The sequence below is a fragment of the Scyliorhinus canicula genome, chromosome 21 (assembly GCF_902713615.1).
Source record: "Scyliorhinus canicula chromosome 21, sScyCan1.1, whole genome shotgun sequence".
Classification (NCBI taxonomy): domain Eukaryota; kingdom Metazoa; phylum Chordata; class Chondrichthyes; order Carcharhiniformes; family Scyliorhinidae; genus Scyliorhinus; species Scyliorhinus canicula.
The window spans coordinates 41548771-41561460 of NC_052166.1; the positions used below are offsets into that span (position 1 = coordinate 41548771).

Consider the following 12690-nt stretch of genomic DNA (forward strand, 5'->3'; position numbering starts at 1 on the left):
CAACTTTGGCTGAGGCAGTGGTAGTAAACACAAACACTGGTCCCGAGGGCAAGAGTGAGATTACGTTTGTTCTTGGGAGTGGATTTCCGTAAATGAGACTGAGCGATATTTTTGTTCTTTGAAGCACCCTAGTGTGCTTAAGCTGTTAATTGATTAATTATATAACTGCAACAGCTTTACTATTTCAATCTTGGAAAACAATCTTGTAAAACATCTGAAGGGGTCAATTAATGTTTCCTGACCTCCTTCCTTCCATAATAATATTTGACTCTGTAAACTTCATCACAACACAAGCATACCAAATGTTACCCGAACCTCCAATCACCCTGAGTCAAGGGCTCTCTGCCTATTATCTCAAACCCCCTTACAACACCTCTCCTCAGAACATCCACTCTAACTAACTGCCAGATTCAGTCGACCTCTCTATCAATAACGTGGAACCACTGCTTCCTCCTCTTCATTGTCTCACATGCAAACATTGCTATTCCCAATATTCTCAGAGTCCAGCAACTCCTGGTGCTTGCAGGGCCCATAATCCATCTTCCATTGCTACCGCACTTCTAATCTACTAGCTCAAGTGTTTCCAGGCATTACTAACGCTTTCTGGTCTTCCTATCCTAGAGTACCCTTCTCACTGCTCCCCACCCCCAACCCCAGATCATCCTCCCATCATTGCCACACTCCATCAACTCCCTCCTCCACTACTTTGATATTCAGACTCCGGAACCCCTTCTCCATATTCCCACACCCAAGAACCTTCTTGTCCAGTGCTACCAGACCCCATCACTCTTTGCCATTGCACACAGATCTCTGGAAAACATTGGTAATTCCAAGGCCTCTTCCCTCCTGGGTTTTACTGTACATCTTTAAAATAGTGTTTTTTCAAATAAGTCTCTTAAATTGTGGTTGAAAAAAATGTTTTCTGTCCGACACCATTTAATGTCCACAGTTTAATGTACAATAGGATTAAAACTGCACACTGTCGCTTTAATAATTCTCATGTTCTCTTTACATAAGGAGGTCAAAATCCCCATTCTCAGCAGGAGTAGATCATCTCTTTCACATCAAGAAGACATAGTACCAAACCCAAACACTTGGACACAAAGTGATTTCCTTCAAGCAAGGCCATTGGCTTCTGTGCTAATGGTGGAACAGAACAGGAGTTCTTTCACAGGAGAAGGTCAAAAAGTAGAGAAGCTAACTCGGTCAAACTCCATCCCCTGCTGCACCAAAAAGGCTTCGCGGAGAGAGGAACAAGCTCTTTTGCATGTTAGCATACATTCTGACAGTGAAATGCAAGGAGCTTCATATTTCAGTCTGCAGACCGTTGAAAAGCAGCCTGCGAATCGTGGAGAGGCGCAGCCTCACACCGAGCCCACTTCAAGCAACTTGTCGAAGAGCCTTCCTAGCACTGAAAGTAAAAGCACGGAGATCACATCCGTGGCTGCAGATGTTCCTGTGTATTCCCAAATCCCAGCTGTACCGTCCCTTCCAACCCCAGTTCCCAACACTGCAGCAGTGCTGTTTGCATCTACTTCGCATAAACAGGTAACATTTCCTGAGGGCGAGTGCAGAAACCCCTGTGCACCCCATGGACAATCAGCAGATAACAACACAGAACTAACACTGTAGTCTCTACAGGCAAAACTATTCCTTCACATGTTTATATTCCAATTAGGCAGTGCAGTTGGACTAGAGTATTGTGCCAATATCAATGACATGGCTGAGAAGAATCATTCCAAATATTTCATTTCCTTTAGCCAGTCCAAACACTTTACATTAGCCGGTACTGTTATTGATAACTAACGGCACAGTTTTCTGTACAGATAAAGAAGGTTTTTGCTATTTTTTATTACATTCAAAAAGTAATGAGATCCTGATGGAGAATTAATGAGGAAGGCACAGCATTAAAAATATATTGTATGCACAGGCGAACATAATGACAACATAGAAATGCTAAGTCTTGGAAGGGCTATCTACGATTGAGGTTCAGTATGTGAAAAAGGAGGGACTGTGTGAGATGTAAGGTGGGCTCGTACTCTCTTCCCATCCCCATACTTCCTCACAGTCTTCAATGCTGGAACCTATGAGACAATGGGCTGGATTAACCCCCCCCCCTACCTGTTTCGTCGCGGCGGAAGCAACCAACCATTGATGGGATCTTCTGGTTCGCCGTTGACGGGACTGGAAGATGGCGCTGGCGGGAATGGCTGGAAAAACTCCGGCCATTAATAATTGAGTATAAGGAGAATGTGACGGCAATCATGTCTCCCTCTCTCTTTTGTTCATCCCTCTAAATCTTTCCAATTCAGTTCATTCATTCCCCTTTCTCTTTCTTCCTCTGGAAGACAGTTTATTAAATAACCGCATCACAGGTGAAAAGCACTGCTGAATCCTAATATCCATTTTGAAGAATAAATCACTGGCTTAAAGCTGTCCCTAAAATACTGCTAACAATATAAGTGAATGAATGTTGTTTGTATTCGCCTCTAATCTGGAATAAATTATGGATTCACATAGCAACCTATTATATTGAAATGGCTCTAAGCACTTCATATAATGACATTTCACAGCACAGACACTGTTTCTTCATAAGGAAACCTAATCTGACCATATGGACCTTTCTCAGAGTAATGTGCTGAACTCGAAGTCTGGCTATTCACTCAGAGCTAAGTGCCAAATGTTACAACACACAGCTGAAGGTCACAGATTATTTTAAAATTATACCCTGGCCAATTTTCATTCTTTCCGAACTGGGAGAATGGAGATTTCCATCTTCAAAATAGCAACACAGCAATTAGCTAGCAACTGATTCCACCCGAGATCCAGGTCGAAATGAAAAACTAAGCTCGAGCCTTATTAGTCCATGTAAATCGTGGTCTTATAACATCAAAAGGACCCCTGATGCAATTCTGAAGCACTCATTAATGGAGTTTGTGCCAAACAGGTGCATCCATTGGTCCTTGAGGTTGAATGGCCAGTAGCTTTAATGGGACTACTATTTGCAGCTCAGTAAAGCAGAAAAAGCCAAGAGGAGCATTAATGCATCCTTCCCATGAACTCGACTGCATGGGCTGGGTTCTATGGTGGAGCTGCCATGCTCGCATTGAATGGTGGAGTGGGCTCAAAGGTCTAAAATGGCCTATTCCTGATGCTCCTATGTTCATATTATTTAATGCACCAACGGAGGTTTCTGTGCATTTATTTGAGGGATATTGATGGCAGGGTCTGGGGCACTAGGAACAACAAGTGTCTATTAATATGCCCTGTCACATACAGAGTAAAGCTCACTATCCTGTGCCCCAGTCGGGAGCCACGTGTGATTCTCCAGCCCGGATGGGCCGGGCGGCCGTAAAAAAAGAACCAAGTGCTGCCGGAGCCGTTCTAACCTGCTCTGAGCCGGCGGGACCTCGGCGTTGAAGGGTCCGGGGGTGGCCTGAAGGGTGGGAGGGGGGTGCGGGGGGGGGGGGGGGGAGGGGGGGCTCCGATGTGGCCTGGCCCGCAATTGGGACCCACCAATCGGCGGGTGGGCCTCCCTGTCTCCCAGCCTCCTTTCTTCTACGCCGGCACCTGCACTCCTGCGTCATGTTGGGTCGAGGCCGGTGCGGACAAGTGAGACACCGCGCATGCGCGGAAATCGTGCCGGTGGGCGCATGCGCGGGTTCGCGCCAGACCCACTGCGCCTGCCCGCATCCCTCGGCGCCCATTCCACAGCCGAATCAGCAGCTGGAGCTGCATGAACCACTCCAGCGCCCTACTGGCCCCCTGTAGGGGCCAGAATTGCTGATCCTGGGGCCGTGTTGACGCCGTCGGGAAACGCAACGGCGTTTCTGACGGCGTTAACACTTAGCCTCAGGATCAGAGAATCCCGCCCATGATTTATCTTCTGGACTTCGTAGATGTGCCCAACCCAACAAAGATACCATAACTATGATTACGCACTCGAAGAAATATTTGTCCTCATCAAATCAACAAAATGATATATTGTTGCTCAGACCCACATCCTTAACCTTCCTTCCACCCAATATTTAAGTTGTATTGTTCTGGAATCAAGCTCAACTACTGGTTCACATTCCAGTGGTCAGTTTTAAGTGAGCTTCCGTCTAGCTTCGGTGAAGATCCTGCTCATTTCTGTTGTGTTTGGTCCTTTGTACAGTACGAAGGAATTCACCAAACATTTCGACTTGCCCAAACCAAAATCTTTTATTGAGTCTCATGTGGTAATATAGCAACCTGATACAGGCCGTGTTATCGTGGAGTCTGCTTATTACTCCTCTGGAATCTGCACCGACCAGACCATCGAACGTCCCAGGTTCGATTCCCGGCTGGGTCACTGTCTGTGTGGAGTCTGCACGTCCTCCCCGTGTGTGCGTGGGTTTCCTCCGGGTGCTCCGGTTTCCTCCCACAGTCCAAAGATGTGCGGGTTAGGTGGATTGGCCATGCTAAATTGCCCGTAGTGTAAGGTTAATGGGGGGGATTGTTGGGATACGGGTTACGTGGGTTTAAGTAGGGTGATCATTGCTCGGCACAACATCGAGGGCCGAAGGGCCTGTTCTGTGCTGTACTGTTCTATGTTCTATGTTCACTTGGATGTCTCAATACAGGTAGCTGGGGCAGCACGGTAGCATAGTGGTTGGCACAGTTGCTTCACAGCTCCAGGCTTGGGTCACTGTCTTTCCGGAATCTGCACGTTCTCCCCATGTGTGTGTGTGTGTGCATTTCCTGCGGGTGCTCCGGTTTCCTCCCAGTCCAAAGATGTGCAGGTTAGGTGGATTGGACTTGCTAAATTACTCTTAGTGTCCAAAAAAGGTTGGGTGGGGTTGTGGGGACAGGGTGGATGTGTGGCCAAGGGCCGGTTCAGACTCGATGTGCCAAATGGCCTCCTACTCCACTGTAAATTCTATGAATTTATGAATACCCTCTCAATCTTCTGACGATGGCCGGATGTGTATCCCCTCATATGGGAGTGACTGGTCACGTGACCTTGGTTTAGAGACCGCATTGTGTGTCTGCACCGTCACCTGCTGGTTGGAGTCGCACACCATCCATCTATGATATAGCCCATAGGCATATCACCACAATTTCTACTTTTGAAACTCTTCTCTGATTCTTCCAAAACCCTGTAGGCCCTGCTTGTATAACACATTAATCTTCCACCTACAAGGACACAAAGAACATTGCTTCAAAGCTCAGATTGCATTTCATCTTTGGCATGTTCCTACGTTATATTTTGAGACGTTAATTTTTGATCTTTTTTATTTGAGGGGGGGTGTTATTAGTTTCCATAGTTCTTAACCCCTTTCCTTAATTTGATTTTGAATGCAGCTCGATTTTGTTTTTAATACATGGGTTCCACTTCCAGCTTCTTGTTTTGTTCCGAGTGGCTGGAAGAACAATCAATGTTTCTGTCCTTTTCCTGGGATAGAGTGAATGTTTTTTTTAACCAGCAACCCCACTGATTTGCTTGTGAGTGGCTGAGAGCTGAACAATCCTGAAGCAAATAATGGAAAGCAGGTCTGCCTTAACCCTGATAACACGGTAGCCGGGGGCGGGATTCTCCGGGAATCGGCGGGGCGGACAGAAACGGTGAGTGGAGTGGCGGGAACCACTGTGGTGCGGGCCGCCCCAAAGGTGTGGAATCCTCCGCACCTTCAGGGGCTAGGCCGGAGTGGTTTGTGCCCCACTGGCCAGTGTGGAAGGCCCTTAGCGCCGTGCCAGCCGGGGCTGAAGGGACTCCGCCGGCCGGCGTGGGTCCACGCATGCGCCGGGGGGGGGGGGGGGGGGGGGGGCGCCGGTAAGGGACCAACTCCAATTTACGCCGGCAGGACCTGCGTAGAACAGGCGGGACTTCGGCCCATTGTGGGCCGGAGAATCGCCGGGAGGGGGGGGGGGGGGGGGGGCGCCAACCGGCGCAGCGCAATTCCCGCCCCCGCCAAATCTCCGGTGCCGGAGAAGTCGGCAGCCGGCAGGGGCGGGATTCATGCCACCCCCCCGGGCGATTCTCCGACCCGGCGGGGGCACGGAGAATCCCGCCCCAGATGTTTAGGAGATTCGATAGTTCCTGCTATAACCTCAAATCAGAGGACCACGTGGAGCCATCTAGAAACTTTAAGGTCATTGATCAAAAATGTAATTTTCTCCCACCAAGAATAACATTTTTATTCATTTAAAAATACTCCCCATCCGCAGTAAGAACACTTTCAATAATGACCGCATGACATCCGTCCCAACACATCAAACATGATCAGAAAATATTTCAATGAACCCAAGTGACATCCCCGCGTTCCCCTTGATCATAAACTTACCGAAACAAGAGACAGCGATGAATAAAACAGGGAAAAAAAAGGACAGAGCAGTCTCCTCAATTGTAGCTCCCTGACCCCAGAAGAGATGTCCTTGACGGTTACACAGAAGGAAGTCCTCCACTAGCAGTGTAGCATCGCCACAGCTCAACATCTCATCCATCCATCCATAAATCTGGTGGTAATGTTGTACGTTTGGGAGTGTCAGTCTATCCAGATTCATTTTTCAGGTCAATTAACCTCTTGACAATGAATAATGCTGATTGAATCATTCAGCATAAACCCTTGATATTCATTCCAACAAATATATATTAGGTTCATTACAATAATATTTCTTTAAAATAAATTTAGAGTACCCAATTATTTTTTTTACAATTAAGGGACAATTTAGCAGGCCAATCTACCTGCACATCTTTGGGTTGCGTGGGTGAAACCCCAAGCAGACACAGGGAGATTGTGCAAACTCCACACGGACAGTGACCCATGGCCGGGATCGAACCCGGGTCCTCGGCGCCGTTGGCAGCAGTGCTAACCACTGTGTCACCGTGCTATCCTTTAGATCATTACAATAATGCTGCATTGTCTGCAGCTCCCCTAACAGCCTCCCTGAAGAGATTTTCAGGAGAGTGCTGCAATTTGTGAAGTCGCTGCACTGTTTTGAATCACAATGCCAACCCATGTCAGTCAACGTGAAGACCAATTTATTCTACATATGTCATCACAGAATCTGTGGAAGAGCTATAACTGAATCAACCCATACACAATATATGAACTTGCATTTGACTAAATGATCAACATTGAAGTGATGAAAGATGTAATTCTAAAAGATTTCATTTGTGTGCTAACAGACTTCCTATGGATTTTATACAAATTCTATGTAAGCTCACAATAAATCAACAATTTTTGTGATCGTAGTGCCGAATAGTCTGTTCTGGAAAAAAATGTATTAGTATCTACTGAGCAGTTTTGTTAGCTGGTGTTGTGAGATGGTAGGAATGGTGATACAGCTTCTGTGTACTGAAATGTTCAACACAGAGTGTTTTAAATTCAGTCACTGCAGCAGTAGTGACACAAATACACACTAGATATTAAGCAGAGGTGCTTTGGTGCACTAAAACCCTTGATGTTGAATGCAGCTATTCCACCTCACTTTCACCTGGAGTAATGGATGTTTCATTTGTGATTATCTACTGAATGTAAATAGCATGTTCCAATCTCCACTGCGACTGTCTGCGATAAAGATACACAGATGAGGCATTTGCAAAAAGACAATCCCATATCTCCTTTTCAGGAAATGACTGAGACATCCTATTGACTGGTTATTGACACATTGCTATTGTGGTGCTATTAATGTTGAGTAGGTGTTTCACTTGTTTGTGTTTATTCTATAACCAGAGGGAAGGAGGTCGCTAATCTGCTGACTTTAATTATTTTGGGTTCCCAATTACTCCGAAGCTGATATCGAGCAGCTGCGTACATGTGCTGACAGCAATTGCTGTGATTTGAATCAGTTAGTAGGATTGGTTGGAGCGATACTGTCACCAGCCCATGTTAAGCCACATCCATGATCGGTTCTAATCTGTGGAAGAGTGAAGTGCTTACACAGAACTATTGAAAATACAGATTTTTAAAAAAACAGCCTATATTGGGCCAAAATGAGTGAAAATGAATCTGGGCTTTAAAAAATACGTATTTATTAACCAAGCAGATTCGTACGGTCATGGTGCAGGAGAAATAGAGTCCTGTTAAATCTAAAATTGAATCTGTTGCGAATCAACTCTTTAGTTAAACATCACAGAATTGTCATGGCCATTTGGCCCATGATTAATGCAGCCCGGTTCAATTGATGCAGATAATGTCAAAGGTTTACTTATTGCACTGCAGGTATAACTGCAGTTTAAATGCAGGAAATCGCTGGTGTTAGACATTGTGGGCAATTATTCGCAACCTCTGCAGGAAATTTACCTTGCTCCCCGAAGCTGCCATTGATTTTAATTTAAGACTGTTATTTTGTAAACTGTTTTATCGGGTTGTTGAAAATGTGCACACTCTTGTCTGTAAAAGGAATCTGATTTTACTTTGGTCGATTCACCGTCTGTGGCTGATTCTTATTACCTCTTCCTTTTTCAGGTTGTTTGAAAAATAAATAAACTTGATTTCCACCAGTGTTTTTTTTTGAGAAAGCATGATTTATTTTTTTTTAAAGTAACAAATGAATAAATTGTAAAGAAGGAACACAGAAGGTCCCTAGTCAAACACACCAGTTAAGTTATAAGCTTCTGGAGAAAATCTCCAAAAAATAATTAAATATTCATCTTTTGCATTAATTTGGTCAAATCAAAAGCAACAGGGTCGTCAGCCCTCAATTTTCATAACGTTAGCATGAAGGCCATTCTTGTTAGTTAAAAAGGTTTCTTGATAGCAGTAATATTAGAATTGCAGAGAAATTACAGTACAAAAATAGGACATTCAACAAAACTTCTCTATGCTGATGGATATGCTCGATATAAGCTTCCTCCTACTCCTATCAATATATCATTCTAATCCTGCCCCCCTCAAGCTCATATCGCTTCTATGCATCTATTCGATTAGTCTCAGCCAATCCTTATGAGAGCTCTAGAGACTGGGTTGTTAAGTATGTTCAAGGCTGAGATAGATTTTTCATCAGTAAGGGAATCAATGGTTATGGGGATAAAGCGGTAAGTGGAGTTGAGGATTATTATTTCAGATATGATCTCATTGAATGGCGGAGCAGACACGATGGGCCGAGTGGCCTGCTTCTGCTCCTACGTCCTATGGCATAGTTCCACAATCCAACAACCTCACGGACTTGATTTCTCCTGAAATCCCCCATTGTGTATGTTTATTCTGTACTCTCTATACCTGCCTATCACATCTAATGCTGAAGCTTTTCCTAAATTTAGGGCCACGAGGCTTCTCATGATGGATTAAATTGACGCTTTTGCAAGAGAAGCCCGACTCTACCAGAACATAGGCCTGAAGACGATTGAATTTGCCCACCAAGTTGTGAGCGCTAATTAGTCCCAAGGTAACCTTCTGGTAGAGGCATGACCAATCGCAGCCGGCTCCAATGCTGGCCATATCCTGAGTAGGAGGAGGACGGAGTGAGAGAAGTGGACCCGGGATGGCTGCGGGCTGCAATATTTCGGTGAAGAGGGACAATTGCACCCCTTGGCTATGGGGTGCAGTTCTCAGAAAATGATTTCTCGCCTGCCAATGAGCTGTGTTTACACCTCAAAATCCGGAATATATCAAGATCCATTTCAATTGAGAATTCTTACAATATAAACATACCAAATTCTAAGTGAGCGTGATGGGGTACTTCCCCTTGTGGCAGAAGCTAAAACCTGGAGTCATAGACTCAGGATAAGTGGGCGGCGATTTCGGATTGAGGAGAAATCTCTTCCCTCAAGAGGTTGTAAATTTTTGGAATTCTCTACCCCAGAGGTCTGTGGATTTCCAGTCGATAGGTTTATTCAAGACTGTGATTGATAGTCTTTTGGGCACTGAATTAATGTGGAGTTAATGTAGAATTCAACTATGGTATTACTGCACTTGGGTCATATTTTATTTCATTCAGTCAAGGGCACCGTTTGCTCAGCCAGCATTTATTGCCCATCCCTAACTGCCCTTAAAAAGGTGGTGCTGAGCTGCCTTCTTGAACCGCTGCAGTCCCTGAGCTGTAGGTACACCCACTGTGCTGCTAGGGAGGGATATCCATTATTTTGACCAGGCACAGTGAAGGAACGGTGATCTATTTCCAATTCAGGATGGTGAGTGGCTTGGAGGGGAATGTCCCGTGTATCTGTTGCCCTTGTCCTACTATCTGACAGTGATTGCAAGTTTGGAAGGTGCTGCATAAGGAGTCGGCTCCTGCCCCTAACTTGTATGTCCTTATACTAGAAACACAATTGCCACATGCATGATCCCAAATACTTAATCCACGATGGGCGCTCTGCACACTTAAGTGTCACACACTTTCAGAGTAGCAGCTGGCACATTTCAGAGGTATTTGGGTGTGGCAGTTCAGCACCTGAAATTGGACCTTCCAATATTGAGTTCACACTCATAAAATGGGTACAATGTTGTTCACGTTATCCCCCTTTCTGGCAATAACTACTTGCGTTTTGTTTTAGTCTGAATCACATTTTTTCCATAAATGTTAATACAGTGACTCCGAGAATGATGTAGTCACAATGATCATAACCTCATCCTGGATGGATGGCAAACCTCTCACGGACACAGTTCAGTAATTATTCTCCAATTAATTAAAGATGCGCACAAAATACAATTGTGTGTCCCTGCAACACAGCATTTATTCTGTGAATGTGATCATGGGGTTTTCTCGAGATACTCTCACCATTATAGCTACGACTCCAATTTTTGTAATGACATTCTCAGAGTCATTTGTGGGCCATGTCTTGACATGGACTAAGAGGCACAGGATGCTGCTCTAGTGTTCACAGTGCCAACACACCCAGTTCCTTTCCCTTGTTGCTGCGTCTTTCTCGGACAATATTGCATTAATCCAAGCATGGAAATAAAGTGGGTTTCCTTAATGAGAGTTCCAGTATATACTGGGTAAACTGCCAATTTACTCACAGGGACCATTAAACCTTACAGAACAGAAGGGAATTATTCATCCACTGTGCCTGAAAATAATTCCAGGCCAGTAAATTGACTGGAGTGTTTTGTTTTAGTGCAATTTACTGAAAGACACGAGAAAAAGGCCTCAACATTAACAATAAATAAAACTGTATAACTTATACATTGGCCCCAGTGCTTTATGGTGCATTAGTAAATGACACATTGGCTTCAGTGCTTATGGTAGTGCATAGTAAATGTCTTTGTGAGCATATTGTAATGATGGGTTTTAACAGGCCCATGATAAAGAATCCATCTCGTGTTCTCAACCCAACGCAACTAACCACGATTCCCTGATGGGAATGCCTAATATATTCCAATACACTTGAATTTGCCCATTGATTCTAATAAAGCTGCACTCATTATATCCAGACACTCTGACCATAATATTAAAGCAAATGTATAAATAAGTTATTTTGTCAAGCATACATTTAAATATTGATATAGAGCATCACCCATTTAGACATTTCACATGTTTGAAATGCTTTGCCAAATTTACATCAAGGTCATCACAACGCTAAACTCACAAGAAATTTGTTTACTTACGGCATTTCACCGTTTTAGGGAGGTCGGAAAAGAGGGAGTTTGACAGAAAAGTCTGGAAACATCACTCCTAGTTGTATTTAAGTTAGCCTGCCATAGGGCAGCATGGTGGCGCATTGCTGCCTACGGCGCCGAGGTCCCAGGTTTGATCCCGGCCCTGGGTCACTGTCCGTGTGGAGTTTGCACATTCTCCTCATGTCTGCGTGGGTTTCACCCCCACAACCCAAAGATGAGCAGGCTTAGGTGGATTGGACATGTTAAATTACCACTTAATTGAAAAAAATTAATTGGGTACCCTAAATTTATTTTAAAAAGGTTAGCCTGTCATTGCTAATCTTATATTCCTTTTACATTGTCAGTGCTTGTAAAATCTAGTTTTGAATATTGAATTCTGACGCTGAACAGATTCGGGGTGAAGCACCCACCCATTCCAGGAGGCAGCTTTACGCTGGAATAAAGAGTAAACAAGAATCTGATTCCTTTCCAATCTCCTCACTGAGGAGCACTGCGGCTGTTTCCTGCTGATATATTATCTTCTTGAGAAGCCGTCCATAACTTCAGGAGCCTCCCTGATCGTGTGTTAAAGTTTTGTCATTGAGAGAGCCGCTCCACAAACTCCGACCTGTGGAGGTAGTTTTCAACAGGGAATTGGATTATTCCCTGAAAAGGAAGAGCATGCAGCCAGGGCTACAGGTGGAATGCAGGGGGCGTGGCATGAGGTGAATTGCTCCTTAAGAGAGCTGGCACAGGCACGGAGGCTAAATGGCCACGTTCTGTGTTGTAACCATTCTGCGATCTGAGAAGCTGGAAATCTGAAGTAAGTTTAGAAAATGCTGGAATTTCCTCCCTGAGCCCCTCTAGCTCTCCCTCTTGCATTAAGATGCTCTGTAAAACCTCGCTGGACAAACAACTGGGTATCGCATCTTCTTTGGCACAAAAGTACGTTTTACCAACGACACTCTTGTCAAATGCCAACTGCGACATTCTTCTGTGTTAAAGTTGCTATTTAAATACATGTTGTTATTGAAATACTCAGCAGGTCAGATGACATGGCCAGGATTAGCCCCCCCCCCACGCAGGATCTTCAGGTCCTGCTGAAGACTATGGGTATTGAGTGGTTTTCCCACGCCGCCGCAGAGTAGCCCACCACAAGGGGAATCACCTTCGGTGGGACCGGAAG

At 44.8% G+C, this 12690-nt stretch overlaps 2 protein-coding genes across 2 annotated transcripts in view; one reads left to right on the forward strand and one right to left on the reverse strand.

The window, feature by feature from the left end:
- The window catches only part of LOC119955840, a 42111-nt gene extending 38891 nt beyond the window's left edge, over positions 1 to 3220 (forward strand). The window contains exon 5 of the mRNA XM_038782442.1: positions 1018 to 3220. Coding sequence (XP_038638370.1) covers positions 1018 to 1632 — 615 coding nt within the window. The 3' untranslated portion in view covers positions 1633 to 3220. The remainder of the gene's footprint in view (positions 1 to 1017) is intronic.
- LOC119955839 (prostaglandin G/H synthase 1-like) overlaps positions 1 to 12690 on the reverse strand; it is a 165852-nt gene that overhangs the window by 4650 nt on the left and 148512 nt on the right. The window lies entirely within an intron of this gene.